Genomic DNA, 27,614 nt, shown 5'->3' with positions numbered 1-27,614 from the left:
GGTCAACTGGCATAATAAAGCTTATTAAGAAAATGTTCTGCATCCTACTTTGGTGAGTGGCGTCTGGGGTCTTAAAAGCTTGCAAGTGGCCATCTAAGATGCATCAATTGGTCCCAACCACCTGGAATAAAGGAGAATAAAGAACACCAAAGACACAAGGAAAATATAAGCCCAAGAGACAGAAAGGGCCATATAAACCAGAGACTTCATCAGCCTGAGACCAGAAGAACTAGATGGTGCCAGCCTACCACCAATGACCACCCGGACAGGGAACACAACAGAGAGTACCGGATGGAGCAGGATAATGGTGGGGTGCAGAACTCAAATTCTAATAAGAAGACCAGACTTAATGGTCTGACTGAGACTGAAGGAACCCTGGATAGCATGGCCCCTGGATTCTCTATCAGCTCAGAACTAAAACAATTTCTGAGGCCAACTCTTCGGACAGGGATTGGACTGGACTGTAGGACATAAAGTGATACTCCTGAGGAGTGTGCCTCTTAGCTCAAGTAGATACAAGAGACTTAAACGGGCAGCTTCTTTCTGGAGGTGAGATGCGAAATCAGAGAGGGTTAGGAGCTGTTTGAATGGACATGGGGAATCAGGGGTGGAAAGGAGGAGGTGCTGTCACAGTATGGGGAGAGCAGTTAGAGTCACATAACAATGTATGTATAAATTTTTTACGGGAGACGAACTTGAAATGTAAACTTCATCTAAACTACAACAATTAAAAAAAAAAAGAAATAATGACCTAAAACATTCCAAATATAATGAAAAACATTAATATATGCATCCAAAAGGCTCAACAAGCTCCAAGTAGGATTAAAAAAAAAAAAAACAACCCCGCTGCTGTCGAGTTGATTCCAACTCACAGTGACCCTATAGGATAGAGGAGAACTGCCCCATAGAGTTTCCAAGGAGCGGTTGGTAGATTCAAACTGTCAACCTTTTGGTTAACAGCCAAGCTGTTAACCACCCCTAGACACATAATAAACTATTTAAAGCCAAAGAAATCTCAAAAGCAGCAAAATAAAAACAACTCATCACTTACAGGAAAACTGTATGGTTGGGCTTATAACATATAAAAATATATATGACAATAACAGGACACAGGAGAGGAGAAGAAATGGAGCTACACGAAACCAAAAATTCCATATAATACTGGTAGTAAATTAGTATTAATATGAAGTAGATTGTAATAAGATGCATATTGTAATCCCTAGATCAACTGCTAATAAATAACCCAAAGTATATAAATAACAACAAAATAAAAAGGACTGGAAATATGTACTAGAAAAATGACTATTTGACACAAGAAAAGGCAGTAAAGGGGGAATGTTTATGTTGTTGTGTGCTGTCAAGTTGATTCTAACTCATAACAACCCTATATGACAGAACAGAACTGTTCCATAGAGTTTCTTAGGTTGTAATCTTTACAGGAACAAATCATCAGATCTCTTCTCCCGTGCAGTGGCTGGTGGGTTAAAATCACTGACAGTCTGGTTAGTAGCTGAGCACTTAACTATTGCGCCAACAGGGCTCTTTAAAAGAGGAATAGCAGAACTAAAAGGAATAAGACATATAGGAAACATATAGTAAAATGGCTGATGTAAATCATATCATATCAATAATTACCTTAAATATAAATGGGTAAAACACTCCAATCAAAGAGCAAAATTGTCAGACTGGATTTTAAAAACAACTACATGCTCTGAAGCCCTGGTGGTACAGTGATTAAGAGCTCAGGCTGCTAACCAAAAGGTCAGCAGTTTGAATCCAGCGCCGCTCCTTGGAAACCCTATGGGTCAGCTCTACTCTGTCCTATAGGGTCGCTATGAGTCGGAATCAACTTGATGGCAGTGGGTTTGGTTTTTTGGTATATGCTGTCTAACAGAGACACACATTAGATTGAGACATAAAACAAGTTGAAAGTAAAAGGACTGAACAAGATAAGCCACACAAACAATAACCATAAGAGAGCTGTATTGGCTATTCTAAAATAAAACATATGATCTTTGTCCAAAAAACTCAATTCTGCCATTATAACACGAAAGCAGAGATAATATGTAAACGAATGAGCATGGCTGTATTCCAATAAAACTTTTTCTTCAACAACAGGTGGGAGTTACAATTTGGCCTGTGAGCTGCAGTTTGCCCACCCTGCTCTAGAGATCTGCAGATGATGCTTTCAACATTTTCCTGAATGTTCATCTGCATATGAGTGAGTGTAAACTATCCAAGGCCAAGAAAATAACCCAGAAAGCAATAGCCCAAATGATTGCCAAAGCTTTCACAGGACCAGGAATAGTTTGTGCTCTCAACAGACAAAGTAAAAAGACCTCTTAATAATATACAGGCATCAGATAGAGTGCTCAGACTGGCATCACCTTGAAAGTGGAGCTTAATTAGCCTAACATTAAAGCCTGCTTTTCGTACACTCTGACAATGCTTAAAAGCAAGCCTTGCAAGGATCCAACAAATTATAGGTAGCATAACTGTATTCTCAAACAAACAAACCAAAACCAAACTCATTGCTGTTGAGTCAATTCCAACTCATAGCAACCCTATAGGACAGAATGGAATTGCCCCCATAAGGTTTCCAAGGCTTAAATCTTTACGGAAGCAAACTGCCATATCTTTATCCCGTAGAGCAGCTGGTGGGTTCAAATCACTGATCTTTCGGTTAGCAGCTGAGTGCTTAACCACTGTCCCACCACGCTCCTTACTCAAACAAAATCTAACAATATGGAATACAAAAAAATTACTAGGCATTCAAAAAAAAAGGCAGAAAAATATGACCCACAACCAGGAGAAAACAAAAAATCAATCAATAGAAGCAGACCCAGAAATGACAGAGTTGATGAAATTAGCAGACAAGGAAATTAAACAGCTATTATAAATATGCTCCATATCTTCAAGAAGGTAGAGAAAAACATGAACATGATGAGGAGAGAAATGGAAGATATAAAAAATCTAAATGGAACTTCTAGAAACTAAAAACACAGAAACGGCTGTGAGTTGTGGGGACCATGGTCTCGGGGAGCATCTAGCTTAACTGGTATAACATAGTTTATAAAGAAAATATTCTACATTCTACTTTGGTAAGTAGCATCGGGGGTTTTAAAAGCCTGTGAGCGGCCATCTAAGATACTCAACTGGTCTCACCCCATCGGCAGCAAGGGAGAATGAAGAAAACTAAAGATACAAGAGAAAGATTAGTCCAAAGGCCTAATGGGCCACAACTACCACGGCCTCCACCAGACTGTGTCCAGTACAACTAGATGGTACCCGGCTACTACCACTGACTGCTCTGACAGATCACAATTGAGGGTTCCAGACAGAGCTGGAAAAAAATGCAGAACAAAATTCTAACTCACAAAAAAAGACCAGACTTACTAGCCTGACAGAGACTGGAGAAACTCAAAGAGTATGCCCCCTAGACACCATTTTAGCTCAGTTAATAAAGTCACTCCTGAGGTTCACCTTTCATCCAAAGATTAGACAGGCCCATAAAACAAAACAAGACTAAAGGAGCACACCAGCCCAGGGGCAAGGATGAAAACCAGAAGGGGACAGGAAAGCTGGTAATAGGGAACCCAAGGTTGAGAAGAGAGAGTGTTGACATGTTGTGGGGTAGTTAACCAATGTCATAAAACAATATGTGTACTAACTGTTTAATGAGAAGCTAGTTTGCTCTGTAAAACTTCATTTAAAGTACAATTTAAAAAATAAAGTAATATAAAAACAACACCAACGAAAATAGATAATATCTGAAATAAAAAATGTGATTAACAGCCGATTATTGTTCATGTTGTCAGCTGCCATCAAGTCAGCTCCAACTCATGGTTACCCCATGTACAACAAAACTAAACATTTCCTGGTCCTGTGCCATCTTCACGATCATTGGTATGCTCAAGTCCATCGTTGTAGTCACTGTGTATTCTGAGTGTCTTACAACCTAAGGGACTCATTTTCCAGCACTATATTAGACAACATTTTGTTGTGATCCATAAGTTTTTATTGGCTAATTTTCAGAAGTAGATTGCCAAGCTTTTCTTCTTAGTCTTAGTCTGGAGGCTCCTGTGAAACCTGGGCACACCGGTGACCTGATGATATTTGAAATACTGGTGGCAAAGCTTTCAGCATCATAACAATAGGCAAGCCACCACAAAATGACAAACTGGCAGGTGGCAGAACAGCAGAGTAGACACCAGAAAAGATCAGTGAACTTAAAGACAGCAATAGTAGCTATGGAAAATTAAGCACAAAAGTAAATAAAATTAGAAAGACAAAAAAAAAACTGCAAGTGAACTGTGTAACAATAGGCAGTATACCATATGTAACTAAAATCCCAGAGAAATGTGGTAGAAGAGTGTGAATAGAAAAATATATAAAGAAATAATGACTGAAATTTTTCTAAATTTGTTGAAGGTAGACTTAAATCTAACTATATCAATAATTATATGAAATCAATAAATAACTAAAAGGAACAGATTGTCAGATTTAATGAGAATGCAAGATCCAACTGTATACTGTCTTTAAGAAAGCAACTATAAAGATACAAATTAAAAGTAAAAGGTGGACCCAGCAATTCCACTCCCAGGTATATACTCAAAAGACTTGAAAACAATAACACCAACAGATACGAGTATACTAACGTTTATTGCAGCACCATTCCCAATAGTCAAAAGGTGAAAACAACCCACATGTCCATCAACAGATGAATGGATAAACAAAATGTGACATGTTCTTACAATGGAATATTATTCAGCCATAAAGAGAAATGAAGTTCTGATACATGCCACAACGTGAATAAACCTTGAAAACATGATGCTGAGTGAAATAAGTCGGGCATAAAAAGACAAATATTATATGATCTCACTTATATGAAATATCTAGAATAGGCAAATTTATAGAGACCAAAGTTTACTAATGGTTACTAGAGGTGGGTAGGAGAGGAGGGGAAGTAACTGCTTAAGGTACACTGAGTTTCTGTTAAGTGATGGAAGAATTTGGAAACAAATAGTGGTGACTGTTGCACAATATGGTGAATGTAATTGATATCACTGAACTGCACACATAAAAATCGTCGAAATGGCAAATGTTTTGTTACATATATTTTATCACAAAAAAAGTAAAAAGATAAACCATGAAAACAATCAAAAAAACCTAGAGTGGCTATTTAAAAAAAGTAGTCTTTAGAACAAAGAATATTATGAGGAATAAAGAGGGATATTCCATAATAATAAAGATGCCAAACTATCAAAAGGACATAATCCTAAGTGCCCAAGCAAATTAAAACAGAGCTTAAAAATATATAGTGCAAAAACTGATTGAAATGAAAAAAATCCACAATTACAGTCAGAGATTCAACACTGCTCTCTCGTTAATTGAAAGAAAAAGGAAATAGAAAATTAGTAAGGAAACAGAAGACCTAAGCAACACTATCAATTAACTTGACCTAATTAACATTTAGGACCTATCAGGTCGCTATGCATCAGAATCGACTCGACAGCAGCAGGTTTGGTGTTTTGGTTTGGTGGCAAGTGGTTAAGCACTATGCTGAAAGGTCAGCAGTTCAAACCCACCAGCAGCTCCGCTGGAGAGCGGTGTGGCAGTCTGCTCCTGTAAAGATTTATAGCTTTGGGAACTTTATGGGGCAGTTCCACTCTGCCCTATGTACAGGGTTGCTATGAGTCGGAACTGACTCGAAGGCAACGGGTTTGGTTTTTAGGTTTCATTAACATTTACCGAACATTCCACTCAACGGCAGAATACAAAATCTTTTCAAGTTGACAAAAAAATAGAACAAACTGACCACGGCCATAATCTGCTCAATAGAAAAAGTCTCAGTAAATTAAAGAGGTTTGAAATCATATAAAGTATGATCTCTGATCAAATGAAATTAAACTAGAACTCAATAACAAAAAGGTATTTGGAAAATCTGGAAATACTTAGAAATTAAACAGCACACTTCTAAATAAACAAAGAATCAAAAGCAAAATTAGACAATAATTTGAACTAAATGAAAATGAAAACCCAACTGTGATGGCCAGATGAATGCACCTCTCAGATCTTTAACTGTGGGAACATAATTGACCAAGGGTGCCCCAGCTCCTGCACTCTGAAATCCATCTCCACATCTGCACCAAGGTGTGGAGATTCCCACAGGCTACTCCCAGCCGTGAGTGACCCTTGCTTAGGAGATGCAGGCTCCTCTGCCTAAAAACTTTGGCACAAGGATTTCCCGAATGTCTTGCCAAACTTTTCTTAGAAATACACTGTAGTCTGACATGCTTCCACCCAACCTTCCTTTTTTCTTGGGGCCAAACCTACATCACAGTCTAATGACTCTCCCAGCCTCCTATGGCTCTGTCCTTGTTTTCTCTCACAGGCATTTTCTGTAATAAATTTCTTGCACATTTAAACCCATCTTGACATCTCCTTCTCAAGAGGACTGGGACTATCAAAACAACATGTCAAAATGTGTGAGAAACAACTAAAAAAATGCTTAAAAAGAACATTTATACATTAAATTAAAAAATCAGAAAGTTCTCATAACCTAAGCTTCTACCTTTAGAAACCAGGAAAAAAAAACCAAATTAAACCCTACTTAAAGAGAATGAAGGAAATAATAATGAGCAAAAAATCGGTAGAATAGAAAACAGAAAAACAATAGAGAAAAATCAGTGAAACCAAAAATTGCTTCTTTGAACTGATTAAGAAAAATGACTTTTTTTTTTTTTTTTTTTTTTTTTTCAGGAAAAAAAGTGAAAAAACATAAATTACTAAGAACAGGAATGAAAGGGGGAACATTACTAGAGATCCTACAGGTTTTGTTTGTTTTTTTCAGTTGCCATCTAGTCAACTCCAACTCATGAGACCCTATGTGTGTTGGAGTAGAATTGTGCTCCAGAGAGTTTTCAATGGCTGATTTTTTGGAAGTAGATAGCCAAGCCTTTCTTTCCAGGCACTTCTTTGTGGACTCCAACCTCCAACCTTTCAGTCAGTAGCTAAGTGCATTAACCATTTGCACCACTCAGGAACTCAGGGACACCAAAAGAGAATTCAAATCATAACCTGTAGCTCTGACTCTTAAAATCATCTTCTCAAAAATTTTTATCACCTGCCATGGCCTTGAAGCTTTGACTCTACCCTCTATTTTTTTATCAGTACCCCTTCTATAAATGTTTTAGTCTCCTTTCTGCTTTCTTTGTGTTCTATCTCCACTGATTTTTGTGTTCTACCTCCCCTGATCAACACAAAAAAAGCCCAGGACTTGGCTGACACTCTCAGACTCTCCCTTGGGTTTTGGGGGAGAGGGAAATGGAGTAGCCAAGGGTACTTTTCAAAGTATAGAGAGACGGTCTTCATCCATCCATAAATAAGTCCACTACTTATAATTCCAGAACACATCTGATCATGGGAGCCATGCTATTATGCTTTGCTAACTCACAGAAGCTTATTTAAACTATAAGCCCAATCAGGAGTTTTGAACTCTAGACCACTCTGAGATCGAAAGGGAACAGAGACCAACTATGGCTGGGTAAAGGCTCCAAGACAGCCACTGCAGCATCTGGGAAAGGGTCTGATAAGGAGGAGCAGAAGAGAGCAGCAATATGTTCTTAGTTCTATCTAGTAGTGGCGATGAGGCTGGGAGGAGGTACCAGAAACTCTCTCAGCAAAAATGGGAATGGCTTCTAGTGCAAAAAAAAAAATGTTAACAGGAGACAAGGCCCTGAGAGAATGGGAGTGTATTATAAGTTATCAGTTGAGAACAGACACACTTCATTTTATTGCACTTCACAGATATTGTGGTTTTTACAGATTGAAGGTTTGTGGCAACTCTGCATCAAGCAAGTCCATCAGCACCATATTCCAACAACATGTGCTCACTTCGTGTCTCTGTGTCACGTTTTGGTAATTCTCACAATATTTCAGACTTTTTCATTATTATTATATCTATTATGGTGAGCTGTAATCAGTTATCTTTGATGTTACTACTGTAATTGTTTTGGGGCACCATGAACTGCACCCATATAAGACGGCGAACTTAATTGATAAATGTTGTGTGTGTTCTAATTGCTCACCAACCGGCCGTTCCCCCATCTCTATTCCTCTCCTAGGACCTCCCTATTCCATGAGACAAGACAATACTGAAATTAGGCCAATTAATAACCCTACAGTGGCCTCTAAGTGTTCGACTGAAAGGCAAAGTTGTACGTCTCCCACTTTAAATCAAAAGCTAGAAATGATTAAGCTTAGTAAGGAAGGCATGTCAAAAGCTGAGATAGGCCAAAAGCTAGCTCTCTTGCACCAGTTAGCCAAGTTGTGAATGCAAAGGAAAAGTTCTTGAAGGAAATTAAAAGTGCTACTCCATTGAACACACAAATAATAAGAAAGTGGAACAGCCTTATTGCTAATATGGAGAAAGTTTTAGTAGTCTGGATAGAAGATCAAGCCAGCCACAACATTCCCTTAAGCCAAAGCCTAATACAGAGCAAGGCCCTAACTCTCTTCAATTCTATGAAGGCTGAGAGAGGTGAGGAAACTGCAAAAGAATAGTTTGAAGCTAGCAGTGACTGGTTCATGAGGCTTAAGGGAAGAAGCCGTCTCCGTGACATGAAAGTGCAAGATGAAACAACAAATGCTGCTGTTGAGGCTGCAGCAAGTTATCCATAAGATGTAGCTAAGATAACTGATGAAGGTGGCTACACTAAACAACAGATTTTCAACGTCGACGAAACAGCCTTATACTGGAAGAAGATGCCCTCTAGGACTTTCATAGCTTGAGAGAAGTCAATGCCTGGCTTCAAAGCCTGAAAGGACAGGCTGACTCTCTCGTTAGGGGCTAACGCAGCTGGTGACTTTAAGTTGGAGCCAATGCTCATTTACTATTCCGAAAATCCTAGAACCCTTAAGAATTATGCTAAATTTGCTCTGCCTGTGCTCTAAAAAATGGAAAAACAAAGCCTGGATGACAGCACATCTGTTTACAAAATGGTTTACTGAATAATGTTAAGCCCACTGTTGACACCTACTGCTCAGAAAAAAAGATTCCTTTCAAAATATTAGTGCTCATTGACAATGCACCTTGTCACTCAAGAGCTCTGATGGAAATGTATGAGGAGATTAATGTTGTTTTCACACCTGCTAACACATCATCCATTCTGCAGCCCATGGATCAAGGAGTAATTTCAACTTTCAAGTCTTATTATTTAAGAAATACATTTCATAAGGCTAGAATTGCCATAGTTAGTGATTCCTCTGATGGATCTGGGCAAAGTAAACTGAAAACCTTCTAGAAAGGGTTCACCATTCTAGATGCCATTACGAATATTCGTGATTCATGGGAGGAGGTCAAAGTATCAAGATTAACAGGAGTTTGGAAGAAGTTGACTCCAACCCTCATGGATGACTTGGAGGAGTTCAAGACTCCTTCAGTGGAGGAAGTAACTGCAGATGCGGTGGAAACAGCAAGAGAACTAGAAGTGGAGCCTGAAGATGTGACTGCACTGCTGTAATTTCATGATAAAATTTTAATGGATGAGGAGTTGCTTCTTATGAACGAGCAAAGAAAGTAGTTTCTTGAGATGGAATCTACCCCTGATGAAGATGCTGTGAACATTGTTGAAATGACAACAAAGGATTTAGAATATTACATAAACTTAGTTGATAAAGAAGTGGCAGGGTTTGATAAGATTGATTCTAATTTTGAAAGAAGTTCTACTGTGGGTAAAATGCTATCAAACAGCATCACATGTGCTACAGAGAAATCTTTTGTGAAAGGAAGAGTCAATCGATGAGGCAAACTTCATCGTTGTCTTATTTTAAGAAAATGCCACAGCCACCCCAACCTGCAGCAACCACCACCCTGATCAGTCAGCAGCCATCAACATTGAGGCAAGATGCTCCACCAGCAAAAACATTATGACTTGCTGAAGGCTCAGATGATGGTTAGCATTTTTTAGCAAAAAAGTATTTTTAACTAAGGAATGTACATTTTTTAGACGTAATGTTATTGCACACTTAATAGACTACAGTATAGTGTAAACATAACTTTTATAGGCACTGGGAAACCAAAACATTCAGGTGACTCACTTTATTGGGGTATTCGCTTTATTGCAGTGATCTGGAACTGAATGCAATATCTCCGAGGTATGCCTCTTTGTTTAAGAAAGTTATAGAAAGTCTGAAAAAAACTGAATATAACCTACGGTCTCTAAACTTAGCCACAGCCACAAAAAGTATGACAGATTACATTCTAATATAAAAAGAATCTGTGATAGAAAAGAATTGGAGAAGACCAAAATAATAAAAGAATACAGGAATTACATAACAACAAAATGATCAACAAAAGAAATACCTAATAGTATTCCTACAAATATTATTAGAATATTAACATGAGAACCACAATTAAGACAATACTGATGGTGCACTGATAAAATTACAAAGGAAAAATAAATTTGCTTAGCTAAAAAATTTAAGTACCTCATTGTCAAATACTGCAGGAATTATCTGGCCATGCGCATGTGCAGATGGAGCCTTGCAAAACTGCCAAACATTTGTGGCAGCCAGACTTCTCAGTAAAATACTGAATCATAGCGCTAAGCAAACACAAATAATGGATTTATTTCAACATTTACAAATATCAAATTTTAGTAACCCTTAATTTATTCAATATTTTACTAATAAGAAGCTCTTACTAACACATCAAAATGAATCTACATATTTGAATTTCATGCCTTAATCCCCTAAGAACCAAAGAAAGGATGTGCATTTTCAAATTAGTGTACAAGTTCATCAGAAGAAAATTCTTGGCTTGGAACTACCAAATGAACTTCTCTAAATTCACTCCTTCCATTCTTTTGCTCATGGTGCTCCCACACACCCACCTTCCAAATATGGAATACCTTTGCTCTTCCCTTCCACCTTTCCTAAAGTTTATTCTTCTCAAGGCTTAGTCCAAGTCTTACATACTCCATAAAAGTTTATTTAATTTGGATCCTTTGGTGGAAAGCCTTACTATATTTAAAATCAACACCATTTAGTCATTTCATACATGTTAGTTTTCTCTTTCCACACAGAAAATCAACATCTGGAGGACAGAGACCATCAAGTATGAAGTAGCAGAAAACGCTTGGAGTCTGACAGACCTGCCTGTGTCTAAATATCAGCTCCCTCACTTAGCTGCATTATTACTTTGGGAAACATTTAATTCCTGAGTCATTAAATTTTCTCATGAATGGAAATACTACCATCTACCTTGGGAATCCCTGAGTGTCGAAAATGGTTAAGGGCTGGACTACTAACTGAAAAGTTGGTCATTCAAACTCACCCAAAGGCACCTCAGAAGTATGGCCTGGCAACTTGCTTCCCAAAGGTCATAGCCTTGAAAACCCTATGGAGCAATTCTACTCTGCACACATTGGGTCACCATGAGTTAGAATCAACTCGATGGCAACTAAATATTCACAAAATACTCATCAACCGTATGTTGTTGTTTTTGATGGTTGCTTTTGAGTGGATTCTGACTCATGGAGATCCCATGTATTCACAGTAGAACTGCTCCCTCTATAGGGTTTTCAAAGCTGTGACCTTTTGGAAGCGGACCGCCAGGCCTGTTTTCCAAGATGCCTCTAGATAAGTTCAAACCACCGACCTTTCAACTAGCGGTCATTCGTGCCACCCAGGGACTCCATCAACCCTATAATATAGGTAAAATCTTTTTAGAGTTGAGAAAATTAATGCTAAAAGAAGTTAAAAGATTTGCTCATAGTCATATAGCTATAGTAAAAATAAGAGTCACAATCCAAAACCCTTATAATAATATTATAAGGCGAACAAATTTAAACAATTCTGAAATAATAAAATTCAAACTTATAATTTTAGTCAAGGACTGGCTATTCATTTTATAAAAAGCTTTTGTAGGTCACATTAAAGTACTCACCAAAGATTATCTTAACCTCTATTTCAATTAAAATATGATTGAACTACCCGAACTTCTATTCACGTAAAACTCTTCAGAAATATCTATTGTAGAAATTAAACATATTCTCATCCCAACAATACTGGCACTAATCCAAAAAACACAAAATAACAAATGTTGGAGAGGTTGTGGGGAGACTGGAACTCTTATGCACTGCTGGTGGGAATGTAAAATGGTACAACCATTATGGAAAATGATATGGTACTTCCTTAAAAAGCTAGAAATAGAAATACCATACGATCCAGCCATCCCACTCCTAGAAACATTCCCTAGAGAACAGCCATCACACAAATAGACATATGCACACCCACACTCACTGCAGCACTGTTCACAACAGCAAAAAGATGGAAACAACCTAAGTGCACATCAACAGATGAATGGATAAACAAATTATGGTACATACACACAATGGAATACTATGCAATGATAAGGAACAATGATGAATCTGCGAAACATCTCACAACATGGATGAATCTGGAGGACACTATGCTGAGTGAAATAAGTCAGTCACAAAAGGACAAATATTATACGAGACCACAATTATATGAACTCAAGAAAAGGTTTACACAAAGAAAAAAAGCATTCTTTGATGTCTACAAGGGTGGGGAGGGAGGAGGAGGGAGAATCACTAACTAGATAGTGGACAACTATCAACTTCGGTGAAGGGAAGGACAACACACAATATATGGGAAGTCAGCACAACTGGACCAAAGCAAAAGCACAGAAGTTTCCTAGACACATCCGAACACTCTGAGAGACCAAATAGCTGGGGCTGGGGCCCGGGGACCATAGTCTTGGGGGACATCTAGGTCAACTGGCATAACAAGTTCATAAAGAAAATGTTCTACAACCCACTGATGAGTAGCTTCTGAGGTCTTAAAAGCTTGCAAGCAGCCATCTAAGAAACATCTATTGGTCTCATTCCACCTGGAGCAAAGGAGAGTGTAGAAAACCAAAGACACATGGAAAATATTAACCCAAAGGAAAAAGGACCAGAGACTCCACCAGCCTGAGACCAGAATAACTAGATAGTGCCCGGCTACCACCAATGATTGCCCTGACAGAGACTACAACAAGAGTCCCAGACAGAGTGGGAGAAAACGTAGAACAGAATTCAAATTCACATAAAAAGATCAGACTTAATAGTTTGACAGAGACTGGAGGAACCCCCAAAACTATGACCCCTGGTCACTCTGCAAATCCAGAACTGAAACCATTCCCAAAGCCCGCTTTTCAGACAAAGATTAACCTGTTGCCATCGAGTCGATTCGGACTCATAGGAACCCTATAGGACAGGGCAGAACTACCCCCTACGGTTTCCAAGGAGCGGCTGGTGGATTCGAGCTGCTGACCTTTTGGTCAGCAGCCTGAGCTCTTAACCACTTCACCACCAGGGCTCCAGACAAAGATTAGACAGGCCTGTAAAATAAAAAATAACACACGTGAGGAACATGCTTCTTAGTTCAATCAAATACATGAGACCAAATGGGCAATTCTATCCAAAAGCAGGACGAAAAGGCAGGAAGTAACAGTAACTGGACCAACAGACACAGGGAACCCAGAGTGGAAAGGGGGACCGTGCTGTTACATTGTGGGGACTGCAACCAATGTACAAAACAATTTATGTATAAATTTTTGAATGAGAAATTAACTTGAGCTATAAACTAACACCTGAAGCGCAATAAAAAAAATTCAAGAAGAATATACTACAAATTTATTGAAATAATATAAAATAGCTGGAGACATTTAAATGCTAAGAGAAAGTAATCACCTCATACTCACCTAGTTAATTAAATGTCTTAATCACTTATCTGTGGATCTTATAAATACATAACAGGAACTGATAAGACTTTATGAAATGTTAACTTGACTTATTGTTGTTGCTGTTGGGTGCTAGCAAGACAATTCTGACTCATGGCGACCCTATGTACAGCAGAACAAAACACGGTCCAGTCCTGCGCCATCCTCACAATGCTTGCTGTGTTTGAGACCATTACTGCAGCCACTGTGTCAATCCATCACACTAAAGTCTTCCTCTCCTTCGCTGACCCTCTACCTTACCAACCATGATGTCCTTTTCCGGGGATTGATCCATCCTGTTAACATGTCCAAAGTATGTGAGACGTAGTCTTGCCATCCTTGCCTCTTAAGGAGCATTCTGGTTGTACTTCTTCCAAGGCAGATTTGTTCGTTCTTTTGGCAGTCCATGGTATATGCAATATTCTTTGCCAGCACCACAATTCAAAGGTGTCAATTCTTCTTCAGCCTTCTTTATTCATCGGCCAGCTTTCACATGCATATGAGGTGACTGAAAACACAATGGCCTGGATCAAGCACACCTTAGTCTTCAAGGTGATATTTCTGCTTTTCAACACTTTAAAGAGGTCTTTTGCAGCAGATTTGCCCAATGCAATGCGTCTTTTGATTTCCTGACTCCTGCTTCCATGGGTGTTGATCGTAGATCTAAGTAAAATGAAATCCTTGACAACTTTAATCTTTTCTCCGTTTATCATGATGTTGCTTATTGGTCCAGTTGTGAGGATTTTTGTTTTCTTTATGTTGAGGTGTAATCCACACTGAAGACTGTAGTCTTTGATCTTCATAAGTAAGCATTTCAAGTCCTCTTCACTTTCAGCAAGCAAGGTTGTGTCATCCGGGTAATGCAGGTTGTTAATGAGTCTTCCTCCAATCCTGATGCCGTGTTCTTCTTCACAGAGGGCAGCTTCTCGGATTATTTGCTCAGCATACAGATTGAATAGGCATGGTAAAAGGATACAACCCTGACGCACACCTTTCCTGACTTTAAACCACACAGTATCCCCTCGTTCTGTTTAAATGACTGCTTCTTGACCTATATACGGGTTCCTCGTGAGCACAATTAAGTGTCCTGGAATTCCCATTCTTCGCAATGTTATCCATAACATTGTTAGGACCCACAAAGTCCAATGACTTTGCACAGTCAATAAAACACAGGTAAACATCTCTCTGGTATTCTCTGCTTCCAGCCAGGACCCACCTGACATCAGCAATGGTATCACTGGCTCCACGTCTTCTTCTGAATCTGGCTTGAATTTCTGGCAGTTCTTTGTCAATGTACTGCTGCAGCCGATTTTGACTGATACTCAGTAAAATTTTTCTTATGTGTGGTATTAATGATATTGTTCAATAATTTCCGCATTCGACTGGATCACCTTTCTTGGGAATAGGCATAAATATGGATCTCTTCCAGTCAGTTAGCCAGGTAGCTGTCTTCCAAATATCTTGGCATAGACAAGTGAGCCTCCAGCGCTGCATCCGTTTGTTGAAACATCTCAACTGGTATTCCGTCAATTCCTGGAACCTTGTTTTTCACCAACGTCCTCAGTGCAGCTTCTACTTCTTCCTTCAGTACCATCGGTTCCTGATCATAGGCTACCTCCTGAAATGGTTGAACATCAACCAATTCTTTTTGGTATAGTGACTCTGCGTATTCCTTCCACCTTCTTTTGATGCTTCCTGCGACATTTTAATATTTTCCCTGTAGAACTCTTCAGTATTGCAACTCAAGCCTTGAATTGTTTCTTCAGTTCTTTTAGCTTAAGAAATGCCGAGCATGTTCTTCTCTTTTGGTTTTCTATCTCCAGGTCTTTGCACATGTCATTATAATACTTTACTCTGTCTTCTTGAGCCACCCTTTGAAATCTTCTGTTCAACTCTCTTACTTCATCATTTCTTCCTTTTGCTTTAGCTACTCGATGTTCAAGAGCAAGTTTCAGAGTCTCTTCTGTCATCCACTTTGGTCTTTTCTTTCTTTCCCGTCTTTTTAATGATCTCTTACTTTCTTCATGTATGATGTCCTTGATGTCATTCCACAACTCGTCTGGTCTTCAATTGTTAGTGTTCAACGTGTCAAATCTATTCTTGAGATAGTCTCTAAATTCAGGTGACATATATTCAAGGTGATACTTTGGCTCTCGTGGACTTGTTCTAATGTTCTTCAGTTTCAACTTGAACTTTCATATAAGCAGTTGATGGTCTGTTCCACAGTCAGCCCCTAGCCTCGTTCTAACTGATCATATTGAGCTTTTCCATCATCTCTTTCCACAGATGTAGTCAATTTGATTCCTGTGTATTCCATCTGGCGAGACCCACGTGTGTAGTCACCATTTATGTTGGGGAGAAAAGGTATTTGCAATTAAGAAGTCATTGGTCTTGCAAAATTCTATCATGCAATCTCCGGCATCAATCCTATCACCAAGGTCATATTTTCCAACTACCGATCCTTCACTGTTTCCAACAATCGATGCCTTTGAATTATGGAGGTGGTGAAGAATACTGAATACACCATGGACTGCCAGAAAAATGAACAAATCCAAGTTGGAAAAAGTACAATTACAATGCTCCTTAGAAGCAAGGATGGCAAGACTTCATCTCACATACTTTGGATATGTAATCAGGAGGAACCAGTCCCTGGAGAAGGAAATCATGCTTGGTAATGTAGAGGGTCAGTGAAAAAGAGGAAGACCCTCAATGAGACAGACTGACACAGTGGCTGCGACAACAGGCTCAAGCATAACAACGGTTGTGAGGATGGCACAGGACCAGACAGTCTTTTGTTCTGTTGTACCAAGACTCACTATGAGTCGGAACTGACTAGACAGCACCTAAGAACAACAATAACACTATGAAGTTTCATAAGACCTGATGAAGGGCATATGACTTCTTTGATTGCTACATTAGATTTGCTACCTCAGTGCAAATTATATATTAAAAACAGAATGAATAGTACTTGGTCAAATTTTATTTTTGTTTTTCAAGAAAATGATAAAGCACTTAAGCTGTCTAGCACAAACCTATAGCTTTATAGAACCTGACTACTCAATACAATATTTATTTTCTTGTTTTAAATATAATTCAGTATTTTCTGTAACACAGTTTTCTATAATATATATATTTTAACAAAGAATTTAATCTGCCAATGAGTTAAGAGAAATAAGCAATGCTTGAAGCAAATAGCTAAATACTTACTTGTTACACTCACAAAAGTCAATTCATATCACAAATGAGCACTTCTGGCTCATCCATAGGTCATATGAAATAAAATTTTAAAATCATCAAACCATCTTCCCCTTTGGCAACTGCATGCCATGCTCCGCCATACTGCTTTCCAATAATCAACCCCAAAAGACCAAAAACTATACTTAAAAACAATTCTTAGGTCATCTTTGTCCCTCAGTTTATTTACAGTTGGCCTATACCGAAAGCATAGTAAAGCTTAGAACACCATTATGTCTGAAGAAGCACTAGATTCCCAATCAATTAGAATCTGGTCCCTAATTTTATGAAATTATCAATGTGTCTTAGCTTGCTTCCAAAAGACTAAGATTTAATAACTTATTAGTCTTTGCTGTATGGTTAGTTAGTGACATAAATTATCTAGTAATAAATTTAAGAAAAACTATTTCTTTGAGGCCTATTCACTGGCTCAACTAAGAATGATGTAATCAAGAATAGTAACCATATCTATTCAGGGAAGAAAAAAAAATTAGAATTATTTTTTAAAGGCTCCAGAAACAGAAGGCCCTAAAATTATATATGTGGGATTTGAACCAATCAGATTATAATAACTAAAACTTGACTGGGAGTATTTGCTATTATTTAAGAAACCACATACTGATAATCATATAAAACTAAGTTAAAATATGCAGGCCCTGCCTTCAAGATGTTTATAAGCTAATAGCTAACATACAAATGACAAACAAGGAAGGCAACTTTAAAACTCAAAAAAAGTAGTTGGATGGGCAGCTGGGGAGAGAAATAAAAAGGCATATTGTGAGACAAAGACCTCCATTTGGTCTCTTTGTTTTTGGTTCCTGAAAGATACCAAAAACAAAACTATTGCTGTCTAGTAGATTCCGACTCATAGTGACACTATAAGACAGTGTAGAAGTGCCCCATGGGGTTTCTCTAAGGCTGTAATCTTTATGGAAGTAGATTGCCATATCTTTCACCAGCGGACCAGCTGGTGGGTTCAAACCATTGACCTTTCGGCTGGCAGCAGACCCCTTAACCACTGCACAACCAGGGCTCCATTCCTGAAAGACAGCCCTTGGAATTTCTGGAGAAATCAAGGTGACTTTGTTTTCTAAAACAGCCAGGCAATACTTAAACATATGCAAATGAGTGAGGAGCTAGACAGACCATGCCTGGCAACTAATCTTCAAAAGGTAGGGGGGGGCATAGTTCAATCATGCACATTCAATGATTCAATCGATCACGACTATGCAGTGAGGCCCCAATCATGACTATGCAATGAAGCCAATGGCTTCCTGGATTGGTGACAGCATGTGCTCTTGGGAGAGTGGTTTGTTTCTAGGGACAATGGGAATCTCCTGCCGGAACCCCTCCCGGACTTTATCCTGTGTGTCTCTTTGCTTGTGTCCCTTCTGGTTATAATAAATGGGTAACTGCAAGTATAGATAGAAGGAGTCCTTGTGGCACAGCAATTAAGTGCTCAGCTGGTAACAGAAAGGTCAGTGGTTGAAACCCACCAGCCGCTCCGCAGGAGAGAGATGCCTGACAGTCTGCTTCCATAAAGATTTACAGCCTTGGAAACCTTATGGGGCAGTTCTATTCCATCCTTCAGGGTCACTATGACTCGCAATCAACTCCACGGCACACAGTAACAAGAACTATAGACAGTCTCTGTGAATTCTGTGAGCTGTTGCAAAGAATTAACAAAAAATAGCTGTACTTTTTAAATTATAAAAATAACTGACAGAACTAAAATAAAAATAAGCTAACTAAAATTGGAGGGTGGTTTAATATAGGTGAGCCATTTTCCCCCCCCAAAGGAGATCCTTTAAAGTTGATAAATCGGGAAACAGTTAAAAACATATTATTCGAGTTATGCAAATGCTAGGGGGGTGGGAAGAAGACTATAACAATATAGGTAAAACAAGTCAAAACCAAAATGAGGTACTACTTCACAACCACTAGGATGGCTATTATTGGAAAAACAGAAAATAATTATTGGTGAGGATATGGAGAAATTGGAACCCTTGTCCACTGCTGGTGGGAACATAAAATGGTATAACCACTGTGGAAAACAATTGGGTGGATCCTCAAAGATAAAATTACCATAAGTCACAGTCATTCTAATCCCCAGTATATACCCAAAAGAATTGAAAACAGGGACTCAAACAGATACTTGTACACCAATGTTCAGAGCAACTTTATTCGCATTAGCCAAAAGGTGGAAACACAAGGGTCCATCAACAGATGAATGAATAAAGAATATGTGAATATACAGCAGTCTGAAACTTAATGACAGGGTTCCGTTCTGACAACTCTGTCATAAATCAGTTCTGATGTAAGTGGAACACCTCTTTTTTTTTTTTTAGTTTCAACTATTATTGCCTTTTATTGTCAGTATCTTTATAAATCCAATCTTTGAATATCTGTGAGTATAAATCTGAGAATGACAATGTCTGCAAATTACACTCTGCAACATTGTATTAGTACATATTACTAATGATAAGGTGTACCAAAAAAAAATCCAAGCGGTCATAAGTGTAGTTCGTCATAATTCAAATATGTCGTAAATCAGGGACTAGCTGTATTCATACAATGGAATATTATTCAGCCATAAAAAGGAATAAAGTTCTGATACATGCTACAACATGGAGGAACCTTGAAAACATTAGGCTAAGTGAAAAAAAGCCAGACACAAAAGGACATATATTGTATGAGCCCACTTATGCAAAATATCTAGAATAGGTAAATCCATAAACAAAAAAAGAAAACAGATCAGAGGTTACCAGGGGCTGGAGAGAAGAACGAATGGAGAGTTACTGCTTAATGGGTACAGACTTTCTATTTAGGGTGATGAAAAATTTTGGAAATAGATAGTGGTAAAGGTTGTACAACAGTGTGATGTAACTAATGCCACTGAATTGTGCTTTTAAAAATGGTTAATATAGAAAATCTATGTTATATGTATTTACCAATATAAAATTAAAAAAAAAAATCAAACATATAACTACTAAGTAACTCAGTAATCCTACTCCTAGATATTTACTCAAGCAAAATGAAAGCCTAAGTTCACACAAAACCTGGACATGAATGTTTATGGTACCTTTATTCATAATCACCAAAAACTGAAAACAACCCAAGTGTCCCTAAACTGGTCAAAGGAACAAAAACAGACCTTTATCCTGAAGACAGATTATTACAGGTATTCCCTCGCTTTTTGAAAGTTCGCTTTACGCCACTCCAGTTTTACGAAAGACCTACCTTAGTACCTGTTTTTGCTAACTGAAAGAAATCCGAAGAGGATTTTCACTTTTGCCAAAAAAAAAGCAAAACGCGGAAACAGTGTTCAGTCTTTGTTTTGTAACCAGATATTGAAGAGGCAGCACAGACCCCAAGCAGCAAAAGTGGTATTTCCAAGCTCCTTCCCTGGGAATTACACTCAGCATCTCACCAACAAGCCATAGCTTTGAACTGTGTCTATGAGCATCTATGCTTTATCTTAATTTATTTTGTACATCTGTTAGCATGATGTGTCTGAAAGCATCAAAAAAGCCTAAGAGAGCTCGTATGGGTTTTATGTGTTATTTGGTATGATTTGGTAGGTTATTTTTTGGGTCTAGGAATGCTCACAATTTTTTCCCATATAAATTAATGGTAACTGCTTATTCGCTTTATGCCATTTTGGCTTACAAAATGTTTTATAGCATCGCTCTACTTTCAGATAGCAGGGGAAACCCGTATTTCTAATTAGAAATATACTTTGACAATGCTTTGAGACATTCATTCTTGCATACTTGTCATGCTCAATTTACAACAGCGGATACATTCTTGATGTGTGTATATATCCTGTATCATCTGAGCACTAAACTTCACCCATGAAAATTACTGACTTGACTGGTCCTTTCAGCTACCTTCTGTCACTTCAGTATTGCATGCCATTAAGACTACCTCTGAAATATTCACAGGCATACAATAATAACAATAAAGGAATTTTTTGACACATTCCATCATATTGAGTTTAAAAATGGCAAGAACAAAAAGGAAAATTCGATTTTTAATTATACAAACTCTTATATTGTTTATTAGAAAATCTGACCAATAAAGATAGAAGCAAAGTGTAGCTTGGTTATGAGTTACTGTTTCTGTTTCTAGAATTCACCTCAGAGAAACACCCAAGATAACTTTCCCAGAGAATGACAAAATATTAGTAATCTAACAGTTATTCACTCAACAGAGAAATTACAAATTGAAATCAAAATTCTGAGCAAAACTATTCTAGACTTCCTATTACTGCTATTTTTATGGCCTCCATATATTACATTAGATATTTTCAATGTAGATCTTTATGGGGTAACATATTAATGTACCAACTTAATAAAGAAAAAAAGTTCATTCACCAAAATCTCAAAGGAACAGGTACTTGTATTATAAATTCACTAAGGGATTATTTTTTGTGATTACTTTAAAAAAGATATTTAAATTAAAAAAAAAGTTGCTACTGAATCGATTCCAACTCATAGGGACCCCATGTGTGTCAGAGCAGAACTATGCTCCACAGGGTTTTCAATGGCTGCTTTTGGGGAAGTAAATCATCAAGCCTTTCTTCCAAGGTGACTCTGGGCAGATTCCAACCTCCAATCTTTCAGTTAGTGTTGTTGCTGTTAGGTGCCGTCTAATCAGTTCCAACTCATAGCAACCCTATGTACAACAGAACGACACACTGCCCAGTCCGGCGCCATCCTCACAATCATTGCTGTGGTTGAGACCATTGTTGCAGCCATTGTGTCAATGTATCTCATTACGGTTCTTCCTCTTGTAAGCTGACCCTCTACTTCAAGCATCAAGTCCTTCTACAGGGACTGTTCCCTCCTGATAACATGTCCAAAGTACATGAGTAGCAGTCTTGTCATCCTCCCTTCTAAGAAGCATTCTAGCTGTACTTCTTCCGAGACAGATTTGTACATTCTTCTGGCAGTCCATGGTATATTCAACATTCTTAGCCAACACCATAATTCAAAGGCATTAATTCTTTGGTCTTCCTTATTCATTGTCCAGCTCTGACATGCCGAGAGGCGACTGAAAATACCATGGTGTGTTAGTTATCTAGTGCTGCTATAACAGAAATAGCACAAATGGATGGTTTTAACAACGAGAAATTTATTCTCTCACAATCTAGTAGGCTAGAAGTCCAAATTTAGGGCACCGGCTCAAGGGGAAGGAGTTCTCTCTTAGTCGGCTCTGGGGGAAGGTCCTTGTCATCAATCTTTTCCGGGTCTAGGAGCTTCTCAGGCGCTCCTTTCTTGATGGTATGAGGTCCCCCTGTCTCTCTGCTCGCATCTCTTTTATTTCTCAAAAGAGATTGACTTAAAATACATTCTAATCTTGTAAATTGAGTCCTGCCTCATTAACATAACTGCCTCTAACCCTGTCTCAATAGCATCATAGAGGCAGGATTTACAACGCATAGGAAAATCATAACAGATGACAAAATGGTGGACAATGACACAATACTAGGAATCATGACCTAGCCAAGTTGACACACATTTTGGGGGGACACAAGTCAATCCATAACACATGGATTGGGTCAGGTGCACCTTAGTCCTCAAAGTGACATCTTTACTTTTTAACACTTGAAAGAGGTCTTTTGCAGCAGATTTGACCAACGCAATATGTCATTCTTCACGGCTGCTTCCATGGGTGCTGACTGTGGATCCAAGTAAAATGAAATCCTTGACAACTTCAAATTGTTTCTCCGTTTATCATGATGTTGCTTACTGATCGAGCTGTGAGGATCTTTGTTTTCTTTATGTTGAGGTGTAATCCATACTGAAGGCTGTATTCTTTGATCTTCATCAGTAAGTGCTTCATATCCTCTTCACCTTCAGCAGGCAAGGTTGTGCCATCTGCATACCACAGGTTATTCATGAGTCCTCCTCCAATCTTGATGCCACATTCCTCATATAGTCCAGCTTCTTGGATTATTTGCTCAGCACACCTATCGAACAACTTTGGTGAAAGGATACAACCCTGATGCATACACTTCCTGATTTTAAACCACTCAGTATCCCCTTATTCTGTTCAAATGACTGCCTCTTGGTCTATATACAGGTTCTGCGTGAGCACAATTAAGTGTTCTGAAATCCCCATTCTTTGCAATGTTATCCATAATTTGTTTATGATCCACACAGCTGAATGCTTTTGTACAGTCAATAAAACATAGGTAAACATCTTTCTGGGTTTTCTGCTTTCAGCCAAGGTCCATCTGACATTAGCAATGATACGCCTCATTGCACATCCTCTTTTGAATACAGCCTGAATTTCTGGCAGTTCCCTATAGATGTATTGCTACAACCTTTTTTAAATTATCTTCAGCAAAATTTTACTTGTGTTTGAGGTTAATGATATTGTTGGATAATTTCCACATTCTGTTGGATCACCTTTCTTTGGAATGGGCACAAATATGGATCTCTTCCAGTCAGTTGGCCAGGTAGCTGTCTTCCAAATTTCTCAGCATATATGAGAGAGATCTTCCACCATTGCATCTGTTTCATGCAACATCTCTGTTGGTACTCCATCAATTCCTGGAGCCTTGTTTTTCACCTATGCCTTCAGTGTAGCTTGGACTTCTTCCTTCAGTACCACTAGTTCTTAATCATATGCTACCTCCTGAAATGGTTGAACATTGACATTTTGTACAGTGACTCTGCATTCCTTCCATCTTCTTTTGATGTTTCCTGTGTCATTCAATATTTTGTCCATAGGATCCTTCCGTATGGCAACTCAAGGCTTGAAATTTTACTCAGTTCTTTCAGCTTGAGAAATGTCAAATGTGTTCCTCCCTTTTGGTTTTCTAACTCTGAGTCTTTGCATAATTCATTATAATATCTTGCTTTGTCTTCTCTAGCCACCCTTTGAAATCTTCTGTTCAGCAATTTTACTTCATCATTTTTTCTGTTCACTTAGCTACTTTACATGAAGTTTAAGAGCAAGTTTCAGAGTCTCATCTGACATCCATTTTGGTCTTTTCTCTCTTCTCTCTTTTTTTCAACTTGTACTTTCATATGAGCAATTGATGGTCTGTTTTGCAGCTGGCCCCTGGTCTTCTTCTGACTGATGATATTGAGCTTCTTCATTGTCTCTTTTCACAGATGTAGTCGATTTATTCCTGTGTATTCCATTTGGTGAGGTCCATGTGTATAGTCACCATTTATGTTGTTGAAAAAGGTATTTGCAATGAAGAAGTTGTTGGTCTTACAAAGTTCTGTCGTGTAATCTCTGGCACTGTTACATCACCAAGGCCATATTTTCCAACTACTGATCCTTCTTCTTTGTTTCCAACTTTTGCGTTCCAATCACCAGTAATTATCAATGCATTTTGATTGCATGTTCGAACAATTTCAGACTGCAGAAGTTGGTAAAAATCTTCAATTTCTTCATCTTTTCGGTTTTTTGCCAAGCACCTAACCTTTTGCCCCACCCAGGGACTTCATAAAATACTCTGGTGTAATTCTAATCAACTATCTATTCATTTATTCATTCCCTCCATCCATACATTCAATCATCTAACTTTCAGCCAAGATTTATGGAAGGCCTATTAGGGGCCAGCTCTAGAAGCTTATAGATTGCTAAGGGAAACAGAAAGGTAAACTGATAATTATAATACAATGATTGTAAGCCTTAATATAAAGATATGCTCAAGGGTTAACAGCAAAGCAGTAGTAGTATGGTAAAGAGAGATACAGGGGACATACCCATGCATAACAAGATTAAATAAGAAATGCTCTTTTCTAAACTTGATAATGCTTTAAATCAGATACGATAATTATCACTTCACAATAACCTGTAGACCTGAAAGTTTTAGACTGGTTTAGTTTTATATTTTAAAATGAAAAAAGTAAAAGTGAAAAAGCTGAAAAGTTTTAAACAGTATTTCTATATATAGACATACTATTTTGTAGAATAATTATATTACTAAAACATAATATTATAGACTGCTTTCTTCCCTTGGGAATTACCAGGATCTGCAGAATGCTGATTAATTTTTATTTAATATTTACTGAGCACTGTTAAAGTGCCAGACAATGTCAAAGGCATTTCTGCATTCATTATTTAATCTTCGACACAATCCTATGAGGTGAGAAATAATCCCACTTTATAGATGAGAACAATGAAACTAGGCAACTTGTTCAATGTCAACCAGTAAGTTGGAATCAAAATTTTAATGTAGGTCTTCTGACACTAATTTCAATGTTGTTTTCATTATACACAGTTGCAGAATGTAAAGATCAATGGAATAAATTAGTATAGCCATCTCTCTTATCAACTGATATTATTATTAATAACAAGTAGCACCATTTATTGAGAGCTTACTACATGCCCAGCATTGTGCTGGGTACTTTGTTCATATTATTTCATTTAATGTCCTCAATAAGCTCCTAAGTATTATCATCATCATTTTATAGATGAGGAAAAAAAAGGTTATTATAGAAGCTAAGTAATTTACTAATGTCAAACAGCTGTTTAAATGGGGTAGCTGTTTGGCTCCAAAGTCCCAATCCTTAACCATGACTTTATAATACTGCCACACTTTTTGTACTACTATAACAAGATTACTGAAAATATATTTACTGAGAATTATATATTTTAGAGTAGCTACATCCCAAAAACCTGGAAATTCAACATATATTTAAAATTAATATGCCAAAGTATACATTTCCTGAACTAAAGAAACAATTTTGTAAAAGTCTCCAAACATATTATTGGCTTACAAGATCTTTCCTTTGAATGAATGGCCAAAATAAACAATTTTTTAAAACTCATATCTAGAAAGCTAAAAATGGCCTTAATTTTTTTAATTTAATTTTATTGTACTTTAAATGAAAGTTTACAATTCAAGTTAGTCTCTCATACAAAAATTTATACATACATTGTTACGTGACCCTAATTGCTCTCTCTATACTGTGACAGCACACTCCTCCTTTCCACCAGATTTCCCATGTCCGTTCAACCAGCTCCCAACCCTCTCTGTCTTCTCATCTCACCTCTGGACAGGAGCTGCCCATTTAGTCTCATGTATCTACTTAAGAAGCACACTCTTCACGAGTATCATTTTATGTCACATAGTCCAGCCTAATCTTTGTCTGAAGAGTTTAAAAATGGACTTAAATTTTCAAAAACAGTATGGATGTAGAGAAAAAATGTTTGGGAGGAAATAAAAATTGATACATTTGCTTTTCTATTTTATATTTGCAGACTGCAACTATTTCTGTAACAACATTTAAGCATTTTCTTTTAAGAAACATTTTCCTACAAGCTTAAAAATTCATGTAGAATAAGAAAACTCATACAAACCCAATATCACTTACAACAAAATTGTGTTGTATACTTTGAAAATTACTGATTGATTACTTTTCACTTTCCTCTTCCATTATGCATATCAATATTCACAGCTATCTAGCCTAGATCACACACTGTTCCTAAATCTCTGAAAGTTTCGGTGTGTCCATAGAAATCAGTATAAAATTATAAAATGTAAACCTTGAAAAATATCTTTAAACAAGCAAGTAAAATAAGGCTTACCATTTTGATGCCTGTGGAAAACGTCACTGGTTTTATAGGTTTGGGTTTCTCAAGTTGCATTTCCAATTGAGTAGATCGATCTTTATGCTGAGCCAAAAGGAGAGCAACGGGTAGATCAGAACTCTCCTGTTAACAAGAATTAAAGTTGAATATGAACATTAAAAAAGGGAAAACTAAAAAGCAACAAGTCTTTTATTTTAAATTATGCTTTTTCCAGAAGCATTTGAAGTCAAACTGAACATTCACTTTAAGAACAATGCTTTACAGAAAATATTAACATTCCATAATAAGAAAAGGCTGTTGTAGACTCATAAATCAAAATAACCTGCAAACAAGTCTTTTTTATAAAATCCACATTAAAGACAATATAATAGGGTTCTATTTCATCTGGCAAAGCCAACCCAATTTATTAAAATAAAAAAAAAATTAGAAGCTAATCACAAAAAGAGTAGTACAAAAGTAGTATAACTTAGATCAGATGTTTATCTAAGACACATTCTTTTTACCAGTAAATTCAGACCAGTTTGAAATTGTTTCCCACTAGATTTCACCTGAGGCCATTTGGAAATTATCCTTGTTATATTTTGTACAATGGAACTATTGTAAGTACAACCGGAAGTATATTTATTTTCTCCTTTACTAACCTGTTTTTAGAAATTAAGTCCAAATTTTTTTAATTAAATAACAAAATGAGAGTTAAAATTTTTTTAAATCTTATACGGATATTAAATCAAGGCCACTATTTATACATATCTGCACACACACACACACATATTAATAACACAAGCAAATTACTGCCTGAATAATTCTTATGTACATGCTGTTATTTATCCTGTTTAACAATGAAGTCCTCTTACATGTTCAAAGTGCTGTGAAGCTAAAGTCTAAACCAAATGATATCCAGACATTTTCCATTTTGAATTATCAGTTAAGTAAGAACACAGAAACATACACAGAGGAGGCCAAAAGGGAAGGAGATCATATACGAACCGACACACACACACACACACACACACACACACACACACACACA

General features: G+C 37.5%; 1 protein-coding gene across 2 annotated transcripts in view; it reads right to left on the bottom strand.

Annotated features, from left to right (window-relative positions):
• Positions 1-27,614, bottom strand: part of MNAT1 (MNAT1 component of CDK activating kinase) — a 267,667-nt gene that overhangs the window by 108,708 nt on the left and 131,345 nt on the right. For both annotated transcript variants that reach the window (XM_004370922.1, XM_023726257.1), the window contains exon 6: positions 26,582-26,707. In XM_004370922.1, the coding sequence (XP_004370979.1) occupies positions 26,582-26,707 (126 nt within the window). The remainder of the gene's footprint in view (positions 1-26,581; positions 26,708-27,614) is intronic.

Source organism: Trichechus manatus, unplaced genomic scaffold, assembly GCF_000243295.1.
Source record: "Trichechus manatus latirostris isolate Lorelei unplaced genomic scaffold, TriManLat1.0 scaffold00010, whole genome shotgun sequence".
NCBI classification, from domain to species: Eukaryota; Metazoa; Chordata; class Mammalia; order Sirenia; family Trichechidae; genus Trichechus; species Trichechus manatus.
Note: the sequence above shows the minus strand (reverse complement) of the source record. Positions and strands in the feature narration are given on the sequence as shown.